Source organism: Salminus brasiliensis, chromosome 5 (assembly GCF_030463535.1).
Source record: "Salminus brasiliensis chromosome 5, fSalBra1.hap2, whole genome shotgun sequence".
NCBI lineage: Eukaryota > Metazoa > Chordata > Actinopteri > Characiformes > Bryconidae > Salminus > Salminus brasiliensis.
In genome coordinates, this window is record NC_132882.1 from 13,228,526 (window position 1) to 13,251,639 (window position 23,114).

General features: G+C 42.6%; 1 protein-coding gene across 2 annotated transcripts; it reads right to left on the minus strand.

The window, feature by feature from the left end:
* Positions 1 to 4,725: 4,725 nt before the first annotated feature.
* Positions 4,726 to 22,897, minus strand: LOC140556010 (ankyrin repeat domain-containing protein 34A). Of its 2 annotated transcripts, none has more exons than XM_072679451.1 (2): positions 22,722 to 22,897; positions 4,726 to 10,529 (listed from the first exon to the last, which is right to left on the minus strand). In XM_072679451.1, the coding sequence occupies exon 2, from the start codon at positions 10,459 to 10,461 to the stop codon at positions 8,887 to 8,889; it is 1,575 nt and encodes a 524-aa protein (XP_072535552.1). In that variant the 5' UTR covers positions 10,462 to 10,529; positions 22,722 to 22,897; the 3' UTR covers positions 4,726 to 8,886. The 2 variants fall into 2 exon arrangements, with proteins under 2 accessions (XP_072535552.1, XP_072535551.1); XM_072679450.1 differs by lacking the exon at positions 22,722 to 22,897 and adding an exon at positions 20,769 to 20,911.
* Between the last annotated feature and the right edge of the window lie 217 nt (positions 22,898 to 23,114).

The following is a 23,114-nucleotide window of genomic DNA, read 5'->3' on the forward strand; positions in this document are numbered from 1 at the left end:
AGCTGCTCAGAACTCCAGCCCAAGTTTCTTGAGTTCCCCTGCCTTGCCTCAGCCTACAGTGGGCGTAGTTCGCACTTCGCAAACTCCCAAATATGATCTGATCTTCCACTAAAGCTCTATTCAATAAAACCACCACAAAAGAAATGGGTTTAGTACCTAAATATTTCTATGACATGGTCAAATAATTGCGCTCCATTCACCACATGAAAGCCAACCGGTCAAAGAGACACTGGAGAACAAAAAAAAGTTCCTACAGCAGTCTGTTTTCTTTTTAATTTGCTCCCTCTTCACCCTTCCAGTGCTGGTAGAATCATGTGGGGGAGACCTAGCTAGTGGGTTGGAATTCTAAAATACTAAATTGAGGAGAAAATCGGGAGAGGAAAAACCAGAGGCCTGAGCCTTAAGAAATCATTAAAAATGATAAGATTCCTAAAGGCCGGAGCCTCAGGCAAGAAACAATATTTCACAAATGGAAGAAGTTCAGTATTGCCACTGTCTGTAGCAGTGGCTATAGCCTCTAAAGATGAAAACAAGAGCACGACTGAGTCTCTCAGCGGGGTCTCTCCTGCAGTTGATATCGTCTCTGTTTATTAATATGCGCTTTAAGAAAAACACTGCAATTCAGTTACCACGCAGGAAACCATCGTCTGCATCAAATTTGCTGAAAAATGCATCTGGATAATCCACAGCAACATTGGAACTGGATCCATGGTCAGATAAGTATATAGCTCTGTTTACCAACTTCACTATATAGCATTTCTATACCAGTGTATTCTGAATTCCACTACTGAACATTTCTGCCTATTTCAGTCATTGGGATTTAGTGAATAGTTGGGAAACTTACAGTATCAACTCAAACTTTACATGTAAAGTAAGTTATAAAGGTAATATAATAGAATTCAGCTGCTTAAAGTTGCACCCATTGCTGACACTGATGTTCAAATGCACACACAGCTTGTCTAGTCCCTTTAGGAAATTACTGGAAACTGTCTGGAGCAGGACCCCCCAGAATTGAGCTGTGGAGCAGTGGAACTGTGTTCTGTGGAATGACTGTGCTCCATCAAGAACATTTGGGATGAGGTGGGATGGTGATTATTCGACATCCTGACATCACTAACGCTCGTCACTGAATGTAATCAAATCCTCACAGCAATGCTCCAAAATCTAGTAGAAAGCCTTCCCTGGACAGTAGAGACAGTTACAAACAAAAGCAGGATGAATCCTTTTTAATATCCTTGATTTCAGAAGAAACCATGAATGAGCAAGTGTCCAAATACTTTTATCCATACTGTGTATGTGCCCTGTTGACATCCTAAGTCTCTAACATCCACATCTGACAAAACATTAGCCAGTGGTGGCACAGTGACAGTGATTTAATCACAGGGTTGTAGGTCCCATAACCCCCCACTGTTGGGCCCGTGAGCAAGGCCCTCTCTGGTTCAAGGATGCCGTAGCATGGCTGACCCTGGATTTCTAATCCGGGATGTGAAAAGGGGAGAATTTAGTTGTACTAAATTCTCATACTAAGTGTATCTGTATACTACAAATAAAGGTAGCTACTGAAGGTATTTATTAATGCGGTGTTAAACAAGACCAGGTGTGTTTCTCCTCACAGAGAAGATGCTAAGATGGCTTTTGTAGAACTGAATGTTTTTGTGTGCTTTTATAGCAGGTATTATACTGTAAAAATAAGAGCTCTGTCCTTCGCTCACTGAACTCTGCTCTAGCTCTGCTTTAAGTAAAATGTGAAATATTGTGATCTTTATTTGACCGATAGAAACATTTTTCTTCCATAGAGATCTTTGATCTCAGGCAGCTCAGAGATAAAACACAGCGCTCCAGTGCTTTAAACCAGCAGAAAGGGTGGAATTTTCCACCATCATGACTGACATTAAACTCACTTCAGAAGGAAGAGGAAATTCATACAGACCAAAAGCTCTAACTGCAGATTCCTATACAATTATTGGGAAATCCATGATGTTCTACATCCGCTCCTATTCTTTGTGATTCGCTGCAATTCAGTGAAACTAACGATATCTCACATGAGGCTTAGGGCTAAACACCTATTGGCACAGCTCATTATATTTACATCAGTGGCATTTTGCGGACCAATCAACATGCTCATGTGGGGCTCGCATGGGTGGAATGTGGGCTCTGAGCTGGTTTGTACATGTGTTGTTACTGGGACCTAGTTGGGCTTCCCAAATGTGCACCATTGTTACAGTCCACCCTAATCTCACATTAACATCTCCTGGTCCCATCACTCACGCTGGTGGGCATGCGTATTTGGGGCCGACATGGAAAACCCATGGAAAAAATGTTCTGGTTCTTAAATGGGCTAACCATACTGTCCCCACCGGGATGTTGACAGTCTTTGCACAAAGACTCTTATTGGTGTAATGTTGGGTACTTGCCTGACCATGGAACTAAGCCCTTGTCTGCCACGGGGAAGGCAGTGTTGTTATCCACTACACTAGACCAACCACCCCTTCTCCATCCAGTTGGACCTTCTCTTGGTAAAGAAAGTACACACAAAGTAACTTTTTACTTTAGATGTAATTAAATAAAACTAGTCAATTTCTTTAAAAACTCAAGAAACCCAAGCTCAAGTATTCTGTAAAACACTTTATCAGCTCAAAAACAACTTGAGTACTAAGTAACTTTTACAACTGCAGCAGAGGATCTTAATACACCCAGCATTTAAGATAAGATAAGATAGTCCTTTATTAGTCCCGCAGTGGGGAAATTCACATTACACACATGTGAATGTGAATTACACACATGAAGTCCACCTGTTCTTCTGTTTTTGATTCAGTTTCAGTCTGAAATAAAAGGATATGCTGTAAATAAAAACAAACAAACAAAAAAACCCAGAGAAATAATCAGTCACTCAATATAAATTTAAAGAAGTAGTAGCTTGATGTTAATGGTTAAAGAGATAAAACAAAACAACAACAACAACAAAAACTCACAAACAGGGGTGCTGCCAAGGATTTTTGGGCCCTGTTAGTCACAGACCCATATATCGGTCCCCCAAATATGGCGCCCCGCTCACAAATAAACATACAAGTGAAAATACACACATTTAACTTGAGGTTATACTACCCACCTGCACAAAGATGATGCACCAAAAAGCAAACCCAGTAGCTTTTGAACACAGCTAACACAGCATGCCTGACTGCAGGGATAGTCACCCTGTTTGCAGTTCACAGTGTGTGCAGTAACTACAGGCTCCAGATGAGGGCGCACAGTAGTGCAGCAAACCCAGAGGGTTGGGGCGGAACTACATGGTGGGCGGAGCCTTATATTAAGCCATTTCCTTATTATTGGCAGATTTCCTGTAGTGCTGTAGTTTGAGACTTACCTTGAGTGATATTTTTAGCAACTCTATCATGCTCAGCACCTAGCCAGTCTCTGAGTCATTTCTCAAATATTCTTATTTGACATCATTTTAAGCAATTGTTTGTACTTTATGTAGTTTTTGTATACCATTTCTTGGCAAGAATCTATGATTAAAAATAATTATTAGTAACTATACGTAATTTCATAACAATTATATAGACATTTTCATGAACGATCAATTATCCATAAAAATAACTATAAAACAGTAATCCAATACAACTAATGTAATTATTTATCTCATCTGTGATGGAATCAATTTACTTATTATGTTTCTGGGGAAACATAATCTCACTACTTACTACTTCTACATTACTCTCTACAACACTCACAAGTCTGTATCAGCTGAAAAATCTAATATTCCTTACAGTATTTCATCTAGAAAGAAATGTCCAATCACAGTAAACATTGTTTTATGTGTATCCACTGATCAGCCATAACAATAAAATCACTGACGGGTGAAGTGAAAAACATTGATTATCTTCATCTGCAGTGGCCTCTGTCAATGGGTGGTGGTTATTAGACAGCAGGTGATTGCTGGATGACTGGGTCAGAACACCTCCAAAACATCAGGCAGGTCTTGTGGGCTGTTTTTTGGGTTCAGAAGTGCTCTAAGGAAGCACATGGGCGCCCAAGGCACACTGATGCGACCCATGAAGGTCCCACCTCACAATTTGCAGGACTTACAAGATTCTGCTGCTAATGTTAGTCTTAGTGTTAAACACCACAGGGCATCTTCAGAGCACTTCTGGAGTCTGTGTGTCTGTGTTTGGCGCCATAAGGAAAACCCACACAGTATTAGGCAGGTGGTGAATAAAAATAAAGCCGTCCATTGCCCTCCTCTGCAACTCCATTGTCACCTTTTGATTGCTGGTCAGTTCACATTACTCAGAAGAGGAAGCCATCGTGAATCTGTACCCTGCACTTACCCCCACTCATCCATTTGTACTGCCTCCACATCAGTGTGCTGGTAAACCTGAAGTCAGTATACATGTGCAACTGTTCTGCCCTATATGTGCCGACACCACCCCCCCCCCTCCCCAACTTGTGTGTGGAGGTCTAGGATTCACACTCATGATGAGCAGAGCAGGGGGTCGACTGATCCGTTGCCTTTACAAACAGAGGAAAGATAACGCTATCAGAAGCTGTGATAGAGCTTGTGATGGTGTGAGATCATCTTCGTGGGATGGAAGCCCACTTCATCTCCTGTTCTTGTTGATTCTGGGCATATTCAGTCTCCCTTAGCTGGAGTTATCTTTGTGACATTTTACCCTGGAGTCTGTAGAGATACCGTGACAGTAAAAAACTGCATGAGAGGCGAATAGGTTGGTTTAGTCATGCCTTTATTCAAAGCACCATAAATGCCTCATATGAATATGAGACTAATTGCCATCGTGTTGTGCAGAGTGCTACACAGACACTCCTGCCTGCCACCCCTACGACTTACTGCTAACACAAAAGTCTAATTTTTTTTAGAGATTAAGTATTCAGATCAGTACAATTTTTTACCAGTGTACCACACCAAACATACAAAAGTTACGATAAATATTTAATCCATTAAACTAGATGTTGATAACTGTAACTGCTATCCCTTTGATACACGCAAAGTAAGACACTTGGATGTGCAGTAATGCTATTCCTATCACCCACACAACTTAGCAGCACGCCATGACGCATGGCCCGTGTGTACTGCGACTACAACAACTGGAGACCCTTGTCCTCTCTTTTTGGGGTCTGGTCAGACATACCTGAGCACAATTTAAAACAAGTTCACTGGGATTATTTTTGTACAGCGGGTTGTTCTCTTTTACAAAGATACTCAGAAACGGATAAAACTCAGTGCAACTACTCACTGCTCTGTGGAGCTCCAGGAGAGACCTAGATGAGGCAAAAGAGTGGCAAATTATTACCACATAAGGAATGAGTGTGATGTTAGTAATTAGATAATGTTCAAATGAAATTACTAAGTTTCACCTGATACAGTTCAAAGACATGGATTTCAGTGGTTTGTGGTCAAACATATCTTTCCTCATGGAAAATGCCTTAATTCAAGTACATACACTCTTAAAAGCAATGGTGCTGCAAAGGGTTCTTTAAGCAAAGCCATAAAAGAACCATTTTTAGTTCCATAAACAACAAGCTTGCCTAAGAAACAAGGGGCAGTGGTGGCTCAGTGGTTAGATCACTGCGTTATTGATCACAAGGTTGTGTGTTTGATACAGCAGAGTATCAAACACTCCAATGCTCTAAGATGCCAGTGTTGGGCCTTTGAGCAAGGCCTTTAGCCTCTTTGCTTCATGGACGCCCCACTATGACTGTGCTTAAAAAGCTGGAATTTGCAAAGAGGAGAGTTTGTTGTACTATGATATAAAAGATTATTATATTATGTAAGTGTGAATAATCTTTACATTCTTAAAGAACCTTTACATCCACGTCCACTTTGATGCTTTAAAGGTTCTTCACACTCACACATCTCTTTAATAAAATAATTAGCCACGAATGATTCTACTATGGCATAATACAGCAGGTAAAAAAATCCATTTTTTTAAATGAGACCTGTATCTGAACAGTTCACGCTCCTAAACTGCATGCATGCGCAAAAGAGTGATGCTTCACATGACCCTAATCTGTGCAGTGGAGGCTGGCTGCAAATTCGGAAGTAAATTATCATGAAAGTGAGGGCAAAGACTTTAATGATGAGTCTCTGTGTGGTCATGGTAGCTACCTCGCCATCCCACCACTGAAAACCTCCTTCACTGCTGTTGTCCACTTTCCCTCCTCTTTGAATACACTGTAATCCCACAAAATGTTTTTATCCAAATAAATGTTGTCCCTAAAATTGGATACATCCTACATATCACTTCACTATTTTGAGATGAGGTGAATAGTGTTGATCTTAAACTCATTTGAGTTTATTCTGTCGCCATTGGTAAAGGAACAGTGAACTGTACTGATGTTGGATTTACTCTTTTGTCTCATATGGATGATGACTGTTAGCTGGACTAGCAATATGCAGAGGATTTATGTGTGCAATACAACCTAAGTTGAACTCACACCTTTACCATTGGCTCATGGTGCCGTATATCTGCATACTGGGCATGCCCCACCCCCCCATAAATGTGTAGTCATTGCCCACAGGCTATCCCATCTTAGCTAAGCAGTTATATTTTATATAATGCTTGACTGCCTGGCCTCAGTGTTGTAAGCAGTAAGAGGAAGTTGACATTTGCTGTACTGTGCACTCGTGTATAACCACAAGAATATGCTGTCAGTGTTTTTGGCAGATTAATAATAGTCAATTAAAAAATTGAAGAGTTTTGTTCAACAAAGCATAGCTTAAAAACTTTGAGGCAACTCAATGCCTTAAATAAATGAAGTTAGGCGAACATACTGAGGTTTATAGTGTACCACATATAAAAGTGTCCCAAATCAGAACTAAAAATGTCAGATTCATTTTTTTGGTCATTCGGACGACCAGACACATAACACATCGGTATCATATATGACTTAAAAGATTGGATATGGGCCTCTTTTACCTGCTGTGTGAAAGCAGCCTTAAATAACCCTTTGTCACACCTTTATTTTTAAGAGCGCAGCTGACATTTAAAGTCTCTTTTTTCTCTTTAAAACATCCTGAGAAGATGTTCTCTTGGCAAAACCACTACGGTGAAAGCAGAGGTCATTTCCAACCCAGCCACTACAAGATTCAAGTGAAATTTGATCCTTTCTGGTGTGAAAAATGAAAAATGGGTCCCATCACACCGGCTTAGAAAAATATTACTCTGTTTTTGTTTTCATGTTAAAGTACACACAGCTGTATCCACATATATAAATGAACATAGGCGAACTAAAAAGCACTTAAATAGAACTGTAGTAAAACAGAAGCAAGACTATCAACCACATTTTAAGCTTTGTTAAACTAGGTTTCGTTTATTTGTATATATGTTTTCTTGCGCTACACTGACAAACACTACACTGAAACTAATTGGATTTCAAATGAGTGTATTTTCTCTCTGCGAGGGTAAACTAAGTTTGCCTTTTCCGTTCAGTGATTCTGTTATTCAGCACGTCACGATGTTCCCCAGAAGTGCAGATTGCTTTTTTTTCGTGCTGCAAATGTAATGATCACCCAACGTTCAACACGATAATATGAAACCAGAGATCTCTCAGCACAGAATATTGCACACAAAATACTGGAAACACAAAATTGTTGTCTCGCTGCCTGTGAAATCTGTACATTATCTACAGGTGCGCTCTGCCTCTTCTCCACACAAGGCACAGCAGCCGTGTCCTTCACATTCAGGTTCTCCATCCCTTTCCACCTTTTGGTACAGTAAACATGAATGGGTTTCATGGAGTATCTTTGGGATTCTGAGTTGATAAATTGCACTTCAATTATTTATTTTTTAAAATTTAAAACCATGCATACAATGTCCATTCTCCACCCCTACGATGTGCAGTAGTTTATATCAGCAGATTTTTTGTTTCTGTTGTTAAAAGTTATAGTTTTACTCATTTTAACTAAGCAGAAATCAGAATGGTCAGAATGGCCTTATTAAAGTGACTGGTCATTGATTAAAACTAGAGCTGGAAAATTCAGGTCCATGAAGTAAAAATCTGCCCCACACTGTTAAAAGTATAAGATCCTTCAGAAACTTTTGGAGGTTCTTTAATTTGAGGAGGAACCTCTTAAGATGCTTTGAGGAACTTTCAAGAAAAGATTTCAGAAGAAAAAGGTTCCTTGAAGGTTCCTCAAAGCACATTAAGAGGTTTCTCCACAGTTCCAAAAGGAAAAACCTCCAAAACCTCCTCAAGGATCTTATACTTTTAACAAAGCAGGATTTTGTTCCAAAAGCCTGGGGCAGATTTTTACTTTATGGACCTGAATTTTCCATCGCTAATTAAAACCATCTGGAAGGAAACGGAAGTGAACAGACAGCGCTTTGTTTTTAGGAGGAAAAAAATGAATGTTGGAACTAGTTCTGCATCTTACATTCCTCTGACATGCTAGAGCTGCTCCTGTAGGGCACACATCTGAGGAGGATCAGTGCGTAGCTCTGCTAGCAGCATTACGCTAACCTTGCTAATGTTTTGTCAGGACAACATTCAAGCTGTCACTTTTCAAGTCAGGAAGGTGAAAAGTGAAAAGAATTGTGCTTGAATAGGAACATCTTAATTGACAGCAACTGTTTATCTAAGATGAAAAATCATAAAGAAATAAAACTAGTATGGAAGCAAAGGAACATGCAGATCTGGCAAGCAATGGAGGAATGGAACCCAGTAGCCACCATTTAGCATGTCATTTGAATTATGCTAAGTGGTGGCTATTCACTTTCATTCATGTTTAGCATTAGCATCTGAACTGATTAATATTTGAGTTTATTGTGTCTGCATGTTGGAATAGCCAGTGTCTTGTGGTCTGATTCTGAGGTGATTTCTCTCTCTGTGCATATATATGCTATGTATCTCACATCCCCCTCATTAGCCTCAGTCTCCATTGACCTCCATAACTTTCTCTGCCAGAATCTCTCGAAAAGTGGAGAGCTGCTTCATCTGCTCCGTCTGCATGGAGTGCCTCCTCAACAGCTTCTTCTTCATCTTGAAGTCTATTCCACGTTTTGGTGAAGAGGGGGCTACGGGTAGCAAGATCTTGGTGCTGGAGTGCACTGGTGAGGTGGGCTTTCCATTGGCACGGATGTCTGGTATGGGCCGCTGGGGGTTGACGTTCAGGGGAGGAAGAAATCCAGGCCGTGTGTGCGAGATGTGGTCCAGGAGAAGCGTGCCTGAGCCTCTGCGCTCCAGCAGGCCTGGGGGCCTCCTCCTCATGGTGATGGGAGACACCGAGTTTGGGATACTCTCCAGTGACTCCCGGGAAGAGCTGGTGAGCAGGGACAGCGGCGAGGCGTTGTACTTACGGCGCTCCACAGACACTCGCCCAGAGTCTGGAGATCCAGGGATGGACTCGGGACACAGATGCGTGTCTGACTCATAGTGCTCCATGCGGGTGAGTTTAGGGTGGGTCAGCGCACGGGTTCCCCCTGGTGGGTGGGTGGCGTTCTCCTGTGACTCGGGTGCCGTGTTCCTGCGGTACAGAGACTGATGCTGCTGTACTTTGTCAGCCCAGGAGGAGCCACAGAGTGCTGCACAGTCTTCTGAGCAGGAGCGGTCAATTAGCTTTGGGGAACAGGGGTCATGTGTCTCAATGCTATGTCTGCGCGAGAGCAGAGGTCTGCCTGGGCCAGAGATCGACAGGCCGTTCATCTCAGACATCACCTTCTCCTCCTCTGCTAGATCACTTTCTACTCGCTCCCCTCTCTCGGACAGTACACTCGGAGCCACCAAGCCCCAGGGCTCTGAGTTCAGCCTTTTGAGGAGTTTGCGTGGTGGCGGTCTCCTCTCACCTGGTGGCCTGTTGGAAGGTAGTGGCAGGGCGGAGGTTAGTGCGAAGCTGAAGATGCCGTCCTCCTCTTCTCCAGCGGGGGAGCCTGAAGTGCGAATCTCTACGTCTGACGGAGACATGCAGGCCGGTGAAAGTTTGTCCACCACGCCTGGAGAAGGTGGAGAGTTCAGGTACTGCTTTGTCATCTTGGTGCCTGAGGGGGACGTGTCAGTGGTTATGATGATCACCTCTTTTCCTTTAGCTTTACAGGCATCTAGGAGGATCTGCAGGGTTTCTCTGTCACCTTTGTTGATGGCGTGTATCAGAGCCGACGACCCGGAGTAATCTTTAAGACTTGGGTCAGCTCCGTTCTCCAGCAACAGCGACACCACGTCTTTGCCTGCACGCTCTGCACACGCATGCATCAAGGCAGTCCTGCCTGATTTATCAGGGATGTTTGGGTCAGCACCTTTCTCGAGCAGATACCGCACCATTCTCTGGCGGGTTTGTGGGTCGTCGTACCCTGCCAGGCAAGCGGCCACAATAGGCGTCTCCCCTCGCTCGTTGCCTTCGTTGATGTACGCTCCCCCCTCCAGCAGCAGACGTGCGAGCCGAAGCTTGCCCTGGAACACAGCCTTCAGGAGGGCGTTCCCCTCCGTACGCAGGGTTCCTCCGTCACCCATGCTGCTTACTGCTCCCTTGTCTTCCTCTTACTCAGTGTCTGCACATCTTTACCTCAGTTCTGTTCAACCTGTTGTAAAAATAGAGACACAAATAGTATTTTATAAAAGGCAATTTGAGGTTGTGGATTTGTCACTGTGCTTTAGAGAGCTTCCTGCTCTCTGAGTTGCTTGTGGCATGGCACTAAAGGAGAGAATAATACGATTTTGAGTCCTCAGATAAAAAGGCCTTATAAACTTATTTTTGAAATAACAGCCTTGCAGTCTGCAGAGTGTGATAAAGAGCAGTACGGTGTACCATTTTTACCACTTCTCGCATTCATCCAACTCACTGAAGCTCTGGCACCATGCAATTCTCGCGGTATAAAAATACTATTTGAAGCAGGATCAGAGGCTCTGCCTTTATACACACTCTTCTTAAAATGACACATGAAGAGGTTGGAAATAGGGAATTTCTGGCACTATGAAAAGACACCTGGGCTGAATATTAACCCTGTAGAATAGATGCTGAATAGAGAGCGAACCCATTCTTTTCTTTTTTGCGACAGTGGCACCGCAGGCATTTCAAGAACTGTGAATTATTGATTAGCCTGATACATGCCATCTATAAAACGCAGTGATCCCATTGATTAAACGAGAAAGGGCAGTCATTCATGGTCAAACATCAGCAAGACATTTCTCTCCTACTAAACACAGCAGCAGCAGGGATTTTAGCCGGCCAAAAAACATCAGTATTATGGATTTGTTTGGAACTTCACTGCAGTGGTCAGTACCTACCAAAAGTGCTCCAAGGAAGGACAACGACAGGGTCATGGGGCCCAAGGCTCATTCATATGATCCATGAAGCCCCCACCTCTCACAACTTACAACAGGTCTTAAGGGATCTGCTACTAGTGTCTTGGTGCCAGATACTGCAGGACACCTTCAGAGGTCTTGTGGATTCAATATATTAGCGCTGTTAAGGCACCATGGAAAGGACGTACACAATATTAGGCTGGTGGTGTTAACGATATGTCTGATCAGTACATTGTTTATAATAATACAAATTCTTATTATAAAAGTAAGACTTAGTGCCTCTCACAAACCCAAGGTCACTTTACAGTTGCAGGGGGAAAACCCAATATTTGGTTTAGAGGGAGTGAAAGTATTCTGAGAAAAAAGAGAGGTAGAAAGAGAGGTACAGGAGTTAATAGATGAAGGTAAAGAGATCTGAAGAGAGAGACGGACAGCAATGCTAAATGACCTTTCAAACATAGTGGACAGCCTGAACCTGGGGACAACTAGAAGACCTGAATCAGAGGACCTTAGTTGATGAGATGCAACACATGGATGAAGTAGTTAAGAGAGATAAATAGGTGCGATGTCAGCCAGGGCTCTGAAAGTTAGCTAGGTTCGTTTCTTATGGACCTGTTCTGTTACTGGTAGCCAGTGTAACCAGTGAAGGATGTGGTGATGTGAGCAGATTTCTTAGTGGGTACTGAGCTGCAAATTTTGAATGTTCTGGAGAGGGCAAAATGATGTTGAAGGTGGACCATAACTCAGAGTGTTGCAGTAGTCTAACCTAGATGTAATGCAGGTAATGAAAGTATGTACCAGGATCTCAGTATCTTTAGAAGTCAGTCAATATGTGGTGAGATGGGGGTCAAAGAGGACTCCAAGGTTTCGTGCAAGGAATACCAATATCAGCAGCAAGAATAAAGAGTAAGCAGTGTGGCTGACTCCAACAATCATAAAACAGCAGTAAATCATAATATATCATGAACAAATGGACATCATATGACCCGAAAATTGCAGGGTAACATTATGTGAGATTTCAGTGCAAAACCATACATACTAAATTATGTAGTTAAACGACGGAAGAAAAGAGCAGTCATTTCCCACCTGCAGGGCCTTCTGGGAGGCAGTATTTCAGTGATGTGGTTATGTACTCTGCCCTCATTATCAATATCCCCTCTGATGTGGCCGCATTAATACACAGCATTAGCTGACAATGAACCAACAGCTGTCTGTGGCCGTGGGGTGAGTCAAAGCACTGATTATGATGATCAAAGCAATAAAGGCAGCATTCACAGATTGTGCACAAGCACTGAGCATCAACCTCTGTTTGTGGAACAGAAAGCAGAGTGAGATGCTCACTGCACACACACAAGCTTGATGTGGTAATTAGGAAGACATTACTACAACAGCACTGCGGGGTGGAAGTGAGGGAGGGTGAGAGGGAGGGTGACAGGGAGAACGGCACATGGGCATGGTGTGTTTCACTAGTGTGGATTTATTCATATTGTGGCCTTTTTCCGACTGATTTCAAATTCAACGTGACCAAATTAAGTCCCCAGTAGATTCATACAGGGGCCATGTGGAGAAAGCACCACCTCCTGTCACAGAGAGGTCGATTAATGAGGCAGTGGAATGAGAGGGCTGGGGTGACAGGGTGGTTGGTAGTGTGAAGCTGGTGAATCTGTGCAGCATTCTACCATGCTATTGTGTGCTTGTACAGATACACAATGTGTCCAAATGTTTGCAGACACCCCTTCTAAAGAGTGCATTTGGCTACTTTAAGTGGCACCTATTGCTGATACAGATGTGCAGATGCACACACGCAGCATGTGTAGTCTTTGTAGAGAAGTATTGCCAATAAAATAGGCCTCTTTGGAGCAGATGGACCTGAACCTATTAGCACCATGCCTAATGCCAGGCTTGGGCTAGAGGAGTAACCCCCCCTGCATAGAGCTGTGGAGCAGTGGAACTGTGCTCCATCCGATACGTCTGAGATGAGTTGGGGATGAGGTGGAGTGGTGATCATCCAACATCTGACCTCACTAACGCTCCTGTAACGCTCCTCAGTGCACCAAAATCTAGTAGAAAGCCTTCTCTGGATAGAACAGACAGTTAGGCCTACTCCAACAAAAGCCAGATAAACTCTTTGTTGTGCCCTTCGGTTTTGCAGGATGTAGAACCACACCAACACAGCAAAAACTTGAAAGCTTGGAAGCTGTTGTATGAGCAACATTTTACTGCCTCAGATCTACAGAACTTCAGAACTCCAGAAGGTTCAGATAATCTTTTGCAGTGTAGCTGAACCATTCCTTGATGTTTCTTTATGGTTTTAAGGTTCCACCTGGACATTGTCCATTCAATCTGACCTCTTTTTCCCACTCCCTATTTTACATGTTCTTTAATTTTTTTGCAAGAAAGTTTTGGTTAACTGTAAGAGTTTATCCACAGTGACTTTTCACAGTGAACTAGTTTTTTAAGCAGTTCTGTAACATTGTAACTGTAACTTTAGCTCCAACAGAAAACTGGAACAGAAAATTCCTGCATTTTACAGATGCGCTGTATGTTGTAGAAATACTAATAAATAGACAGAGTTGCTGTATCAGAATCAGTAGAACTAAAGCTGACTGTTTGAATTCCACCAGTGGGACCATAATTGTGAAAGGTTAGAGGACTTAAGTAAGTTTAGGCCATCAAGAAAGATCATTTTGTACTGTAGAAATTTTAAATAAAAATGGAATATGATGGAATATGATGCTGGAAATCTTAAGCATTGCTTTCTAAGAACATGTTAAGTATGTTTAATAGAGTATAGTATTCCTATTCTTGTTTTAGATTCACAACCTGTACATGCTACCTATGCCAGGTGAAATGCCCAACAGGAAATAGATTTTGAAAATATGTTCAATTTCAAGTAAGTTCAGGAAATAAACTCGGATGACTGAAAGGAAGGAAAGATTTCCCCACTCTCTGACTTCCTTCTGATCTTTTTCATCCTGATTTTCAGTTCCAGTCCTTTCAGAGAGACAGAGTGGCTGAAGGGTTCTTCTGTTCAATGAAGGTGGACTGGACAAAGAAGTTGCTTTTTAAGGTTTGCTCAGTATACACACATCAAGACATCTCGTTAAAGGATTTATTATATTCCCACAGCAAGTTGACTGCTGATTCCTTATGTATTAATTGTGTCAGAAGGGATGAACCTGGTCCACCCAGCATTTTCTATCCTGGTTTAAAGCCTCTCGGAGTTACAGGTGTTCCTTTACTTCCTTCTCTTTGCTTCTCTGCTGCTCAGGGCCTGAACATGGCAACTTTTGTTAGGGACTGAGAAGAAGAGCTTTTGCAGAGGATGGAGAGAGTGTGTATGTGTGTGTGTGCGCGCTACAGGCCGTGGTGTACCTGCACTGACATTTGTTCTATCTCACACCCACTGAGTGGATCCAGACTCGGCAGATCCCATCTCCGATCAGCTGAGACCTGAGACCTGGACTGTGCTGACGCGAGCTTCCTCGTTACTCATTCCCTGTGATTCCATGCCTTGCTCAACCCTAGCAAGCTGGAGGAGCACTTTTATGCATATTGATATGCTGCAGAGAAAGAGAGAGAGAGCGAGAGAGGCAAAGAGAAGTGTAGGAACAAGATGCAAACACAGAGCTGAGAAAACAGAGAGGTTCCTTCTAAAAATCTGAGGTTAAAGAAAGTGTTTTTCTGGTTGCAGACACCAGCTCTGTGGGTGAGTCATCTCCAGAAAGAGCTCAGATCAGGATGTGAAACAAGGACTCTGGTAAGAGCGTTTACAAGCAGTCTCTACTGAAGCATTTCAATTTCATCTAGAAATCGGGGTTACCTCAATTTAGACCTGCTCTTGTCTTGTATTTGGTGTGAGGCTGGTGAGTGCTTTCTCTTTATCTCTCTATCACTCATCCTCTCTCTCTCTCTCTCTCTCTTTGAGTAAGCTTGTTTAAATGATGACAGAAAGCTTGCTGGGCTCTCAGCTGTAATAACTCTGTCCAGTTGACCTGCTGATCCACCGCTCTGCTAAAACACACCGCAGTAAGCAGACACTGTATCACAGGGTAACGTTGAATGAGAATGAAGGTGTCTGTGTTACTGCTCTGGTGTTTGTCTGGGTGGGCTTGTTTGAGCAGAACGAATTGGCCCAACTGGCCCAGTTAGGAGAGAAGACACTCTGTACTCTCTCTCTCTCTCTCTCTCTGTCTCTCTCTCTGTCTCTCTCTCTCATTCTCGCTCTGTATATACATGCACACACTATATGTCCAAATGATTATGGACACCCCTCCTAATGAATGCATTTGTGCATTCAGCTACAAATGCTCACACAGTCCCTGTTAAGAAGTACTGCCAATAGAATAGGACTCTCAGATAAGCATGAATGTATCAGCACCATGCCCAATGCCATAAAGCCCCCTAGCATTGAGCTGTGGAGCAGTGAAACTGTGTTCTCTGGAATGATGGTGCTCCATCCAATACTTTTCAGTTGGGCAATTAGGCATTAGGTGAAATGGTGAGCCAACAAAAGCAGAATAAACACTTTTTTTATTTCCCTTGAGTTTGGCAGAAATAATGAATGAGCAGGTGTCCCAATACTTTTGTCATATAGTGTATCTTGCAGCCAGCACTTCAGGCTCAATCTGTCCCTGTCTGACCTGTGTATATGTGTGTGTGTGTGCGTGTGAGTGCATTTCAGCATTTCAGTAGGAGGCAGTGAGCTGTTCGACATCAATCAGAATCTGACAGATTCAGGCATCTCTCACCAGGTGGAGTGAAGATTTCCTGCAGAGCCATTTTGTATTACATTTAATTGAAATGTTCAGTAACTGCATTGGGGTGGGGGATGTAAATGCCAAGCTGAACACTTTCTGGCAGGGATGAGTCTTATACAATTTTCTCTCTGGTCTCCCCACGATGACAGAGGACGGAAATGAATCTTAAGTCTTCACCCTCACGCCTCTGAAACCCTGCCTTCCCTCTCCCATGACACTTTCCTGCCTCGCTTTCCCTCACCCTCTCTCACACACACCTTATTAAACAGGGCGTATGTGAGTCGACTGATGTCGATTCTCTGTGCCGCAGTCGAGGTTGAGGGTTGGGGTTGGTGGGGGAGTTTGAACGCGTGGGTGGACGCATTGTTAGAAATTAACAAAGAGCTCACAGGCTGTCTCCTGCTCGCTGTTTGGCTCATTAGACCTCGCTGCTCCATGCATATGCATTGCTTTTCAAAGGCGTCACGCTCTCGCCCGTGAGAACAGTGTCCACTGGTAGAGCTCCTCCATGCATTGCCACTGCAGACGTCTCCTCTGTTGTGCCGCAGGCCCTGGGTATAAAGGGCTAATGGGGCTGGTTTAGATGAAACCAAGCCGGCCCTGTGCCTCCTGCCCCTCTGACCCAGTCATATCTGATGAGTCCTTTCATCAGGCCATAACGCTAGTCTAAAAGAGAACACAGATGCTGGTGGGGACAGAGTGTGCCACTTTCCAGCATGGAGGTCTGATGTGTGGAAGTATGGCTTTCTGTTTGCACTAATCATACTGCAAATTTTAGGAGTGATAATTTACATTTTTCTGAAACTCGATGCAGATCTTTACAACATAGATCAATTTTCACCTCCAGAATGATTCATTTGGTTTTGCAGGATGTCAACACGCACACCAACACAGCAAAGAGATGTGGCAGCTGCTGCATGAGCTGTCTCAGTTTCCATCTATGAAATTTCACACTCCTAATGTAGAGTTCAGATTCGCCTTTGCAGTGAAGCAGGATCACTTCTTTATGTTTCGTTACAGAACATTTATTAAATAGGTCTATCTGGTTCTACCTGTCCTTTGTCCTCATTCTCCACCTCTTTATCCTCACTATTGTCTAGCTTTTAAAATAGACTTCAGAGTAGGGGTGGGCAATGTGATGATATTGTAGAGCATCGTGATAAATGTTATTGTGATACACATTATGCTTTTCTAAGCATATGGAAAATATTTCATTAATATTTCATTAATATTTCATTAGATGAAGTTCAGCACATTTAGAATAAAAAGCACTGTGCTCAGTATGCGCAGGTATTTGACTAATATTTTTTTAAATTCTGTCACCACTGATGTTTTATGTCTGTATTAACGTGTATCATGATAAATATTGTGTATCATAAAAATGTCTTTAAATGTTGTGATATAATATTTTTTTTAACATTTCACCCAGCCCTATTTCAGAGGTTTTAGGCCATCAAGAAGGATTATCTGCCATTTTTGAGAGTCTAAGCCAAGCTTTCCTCCTTCAAATTATGTAATCTTCTAATTTGTCTCATCAATTTCTGTCAATTATGTATTATTATGTTATTATGTATTATTTTCTACATTTCTACATTGGAAAAAAATAGGCAATGTGGTCAGGGGATGATCGAATACTCTTATCTCTGCCAGCAGATTGAGTGCATTCTCACTGGATCACACATATACAGTGGTGTCAATGCATGTTCTATCAGCTAAGGGTATTCAGTCCATACAATGACTTATTGGTATTAATAGTTAAATTGGTATCCACCGAGGAAGGTTATAAATACATCATATGTCAATTTCCAATTTCAAGCATAATATGAAAGCAAACTGGGGGGGATGTGTGTGGAAGTGAATAGACCATCTGACTACCTAGAATTGTTAAGAGAAAATGTGTACCTGAATGTGCTGAAATTAAATGGATATGAGAGCCTGTGTTTAATTCAGCTTAAATACTTACTGTAGTGTATTTGCCATTAAATACATTTTATGCATTATGGAACATAATGTTGGTGTTACAGCAAAAGCATCTTCAAAATTCTAACTTTACAGAAGAAGACAAAGCAGTTTTAACTTGTAATGTTTAAATTAATGTTCTAATTCCTCAGAAAATGTTCAGATGTAAAAGGAGACTGGTGTGTTTAGATAATAAAGAAAAATAAACAGTGCACGGCTGGTATATGACAATAGAGATGGACAATATGCCAACAATTGTATAAGCATTTGTATGCCAATTTAAGAATTTCAACTGCATGTTTCATAAATCTGGCTTATTCTGTGGAAATCACTATCAGTTGTCAAATGGGCCATCTGGGTTATGCTGTACTGTCATGTTTAAATGACTGGGCCTTCAATACATCAATTATTAATTGTAGGTGTAGTAATTTGGGAAGGGGGGTTATGTTTGTTAGAGGGCAGTGTGGCTTTAAAGAATTTAGATTGGAGAGGTTTAACTAAAATCAGTCTGTGTAATATATCATTTGTACCGGTCATTTAAAAACAAATCAGTCTTCACTTTAGGTTTCAAAATTTCATCAAACTTGAACATATGTGCATCACTTCACCCCTATGGCAAATTATTTTTAGCATATCCAGTGATACAAGCCAGCACTCTTTCAGAAATGCTGAAGAAATCTTAATTTCAGAGATTAACTAGTAATGTCTAGGGGTAATAATATCAGATATACAGATCTATAAAGCCATGGCTATAAAGCCAGTTATATGGCTAGGACAACATATTCCTAATGTAATTCTGACTAGTCACATATTAGGTCTTAGGTTTTCATCTCTTCTTATGTTCTTGTCTTTGTACTAATTACTGACTGTGTAAATCTGCTTTGTGACACCATTGTAAAAAACGCTATACAAATACATTTGATTTGATTTGATTACCAACACTTTACATGGAATCTCACTCTCTCTTATCTATAATGACATTTTACTGACAAAAGGTCCAAATATTAAATATTTTTACAACTAGAAATTGTAGTGTCTACACAGTAATTCTGACTACATTAAAAACACTGAAAATCAAAGCTTTTACTTCAGGTTTTATCAAAGCCAAACATATGTGCATGATTATACCTCGACACATATACCAAAATGCAGCATGTAAGCTGTAAGCATACTGTAAACATTATATATTTCATTATTAGTTTATTTGACAGGGACAGTAGTGCTCATTAATCACCCTAATAATAACAACTGTAAATGAGTCAGAGTTAGCCCTGTGTTGCCGTTTGAACACCAGATATATATTCAGACAACAAGATTTTTTTCTGTATTGTCACACCCATTTAAACACGTACATATTTTCCTTTTTTTTTACAGAAAAGATAAAAATGGCTCTGGATGAATCTAGACGAGCTGCTTTTTGGTAGTTTCTAGAAAAAACTGTAGTGCAACATTTGAATCTGTTGCTAGATCATTTTATTTCTGATTTGTTGAATATAATTGAGTGTCAGTAAGAGGGTAGATCTGTAGGCCTGTCTGCCATGTCTGTTTTTCACTGGATTTACAGAATGGGGGGTGAATGGAGGGGGGGTGGAACAGTGCCTGCTGTTTTCTATCAGGCCTGTGAGGCTCATGAGCTTCGCTGTCCGTGGTGCTGAATCAGAGAACCAGTGCAAAACGGTTTATTGAAATTGAGGCAACATCTTAATCCGGTTTAACTCCACAGATAGTCCAGGTAAGCAGAATGTATCCTGGGCTCTGGTGCTATTTATAGTCATAAAGTGTCAAATTTGGTGTCATTTCCCTACGTCAGCCCGCCTCTCTGACGTAAGCTTTTTCTATATTAATGAAGCCACAGAAGACCATTATAGTCCTAACAAGATGAAATCCTCCTGATTGGAGACCTCGTTCATGACAGACAGGTGTATAGCAGGTTATAACGTCAGATCAGACGAGATGCTTCCATAGCCATAAATACCACCAACGCTCACCAATGAACCCAGTCTACAGTATTATATGTTGTCTTTAAGCAAAGAGAGTAAAAAAAAACCTTGCCACCATCGACTGGTCGTGAGTTTATGATGTTGTGTTGTGGACAGAGATCTTATGTAACCTCAGCAAACATTCCATCACTTGAACCATCAGATTCAACCTCCACATCTCAGTGAACGCTTTCATAGCTCCCAGTTGCCACCGTGAGCAGCAGCACTGGTTGGAATTGGCTCCTCAGCCGCACTGTTTCCAGGCGCAGTCTAAACCTTTCTCGCCATAGCAGTAAATATATGCAGGCTAAATATAGGGCACCTGCGGACCAGTCCAGCATTCCTGCGCTCCAGGAGCAGAAGAGAAGGGGGCTAACATACATCCTACACGATGCTGACATGATGCTTTTAACTTCTACCAGAATAAGACCCCAGATCTGATGGTTGGAGAAGAAGATCATCATCGATTATACAGCTGAGTGCAATCAGAAGAAACGCTTGAAGATCTCGCAGGGATGTTGCTTTAGCCGTGGCTCAAGCTGGTGGCTCACAGCACACATTAAAAGTGCATTTAAGTCGTAGTATAAAGAACCTGGATGCTTTAAATCACCACGAAAACCAGCCCACAAGCCGACCTGGTGTAGAGGTCTTATGTAAGTGCAAACCGGAGATGGGTTCTTACACTAAAAACGACTGCGAACTAAGCCTGCGAACTAGACCAAGTCCCTCAGCGAGGCACACGGAGTGAAATCGTACCATCCACAAAGCGAGCTGGAGTCACTTTCCGCGCTCAGTACCCCCCGCATCTCGGGCTTACCGTGGCTGCGCTGCGTCCTTCTCTATATCAGCTCCATTGGCGCGCTGCTTGTTGCCCCCCAGATCCGGTGGATGTGTGTGCTGCTGTGCGCAGAGCCTGCTGCCTGCCTCTGCTCCGCGCTAAATCGCTCCCCCTTCCCTCCACCCCCCCCCCCCCCCCCCATCGCATATCTCTCTCTCTCTCTCTCTCTCTCTCCCTCTCTCTCTCTCTCTCTCTCTCTCTCCCTCTCTCTTTCTCTCTCTCTCTCTCTCTCTCTCCCTCTCTCTTTCTCTCTCTCTCTCTCTCTCTCTCTCTCTCTCTCCCTCTCTCTTTCTCTCTCTCTCTCTCTCTCTCTCTCCCTCTCTCTTTCTCTCTCTCTCTCTCTCTCTCTCTCTCTCTCTCTCTCTCTCTCTCTCTCTCTCCCTCTCTCTCTCTCTCTCTCTCTCTCTCTCTCTCTTTCTCTCTCCCCACAAGTCGTCTCAGGCGCTGCGGGGGCGGCCGGTGGGCAGACAGTGGGAGTGTGCTGGGCCGGACGGAGGCGAAGGACTGGCGACCAGACTGCTACTGCTGCTCACAGACATACACAACCTGTCTGTAGGGGGGCAAGCACTCATCTGATCTGATCTGATCTGATCTGATCTCACATTTCGAGGTAATGGGGCTTCCATGGACTCCACGTGCAAGACCTTTTATAGGTGCAGATGAGGTGCCTCTGCCTTTTCATTCTGCTGGTGTTTCTCAGTGTTATTTTAAAAACACAGAATTTTTAATGTTGTAATGTACATGCATTCAAACTGTACACACATGGCACCCTAGGCACCCACCCTGCCCGCTGCCACCACCCCGTCACAAACTGTCATTCTGTCATTTTTAGTAGGATATTTGGAAAGACTGGTGACTGGTTTTACTAATTGCATTAGTACTGTATGAAGCTGTCAGTGCATTATTTGATAAGATGGCCATCTCTGGCTTCCAGTGGGGAGACCTCAGGTTATAGTGGATTTTGAAGCTAAATGTAAATGCAAGACTTATTCAAAACAAAACACAGGTCCAAAGCACCAGAACAAGAGAACTACGTTGAAGCTACGTCAGTCAGGGCATTGGAATTTCATACAAAACAGCCACATGCACAAGCCTCCTGGCCAAAACTAAGAACTACAGAATCAGAGACCAACAGCGAACACCTGGCAACAAGAACAAAAGGGGCAGGGCTAGATACACCTGGTTGCAATAAGGAGAAGGTGGAAATGCCTAGCTTGCAGCCTAGAATCAGAGCACCCACTACAACAAGGTTAAAGTGACACGGTGACATGATGGTATCATTGATGTGACAAGCAAGAATCACCATTTTAATAATTTTTTAGTTTGAGCAGCCTGAGCGGATGCCCATGCCACCCATACCTAAATCCGCCACTGTCCATGGAAACACTGTGAATTGAGTGGGACACTCTGGAACAGCCAAACAGTCTAAGGTGTGTGTAGAGAACCAAGAGCCGGAGTCCAACTAACACACCAACTTACCTGGCCATTAACATCCCCACCCCTGGTCTGAGGTCACCATGCCCAATGCCAAACGTCAATTAGAGAGGTATAAAGCCCCCTGTGGAGCAGCAGAAGTGCATTTTCTGGACTGATGGAGCTCCAAGTAGTAGCTTTGGGATGAGCTGGAGTGGCATCTGTGGTCCAGAACTAATAATCCAACATCAATACCTGACCCTACTAGTGCTCTTGAGGCTGAACACAATCAAATCCTTACGGCAGTGTTCCAACATCTCATTTAAAAACCCTCCTAGAAGAGCAGAAGCTGTTACTGCAGCAAAATAGAAGAAAAAGTATTCTCTATAATACCATTCATTACAGAAGACACGGTAGCAGAGCAGGTGTGTGCAAATACATTGAGTAATGCTGTACTTAAGGAAATGATTAATTGTTGTACCGGTTCTACATCTAGATCGTCTCTCTTGACCTACATACCTGAGCAATGTAACCTCCCAAATCTCATACGCACTCTCTGAGTGTGTCTTCTGATGTGCAAATGTTGGGGGGCTGGGTGATAGAGAAATCATCATTCATCATCTCAAGTTTTAGCCATGGTGCAGGTGCTGCGGAAATTCTGTCACTTACACGTCTCGCTAAAGAGCATATCTTGGCTCAGCATAAATCTTAAATATTGCTTTTTATAATTTGCGAGCTAAATAAATATTGAGGCACTCTTCACGGAAAGTAGGGGTGCGATACAATTCCCAGACTGCATAAATACTAACTCAGTGACTGTAGCTATTATGGAACACAGTTTCTATGGTAACAGATTCTGTGGATTCCGACAGAAGCGTTCCCACGGTGACATGCACATGCCGCTGAGAGAGA

Bases quoted from the DNA above. Each gene is read 5' to 3' on its own strand.
- LOC140556010 (XM_072679451.1), bottom strand. From the start codon at position 10,461: ATGGGTGACGGAGGAACCCTGCGTACGGAGGGGAACGCCCTCCTGAAG.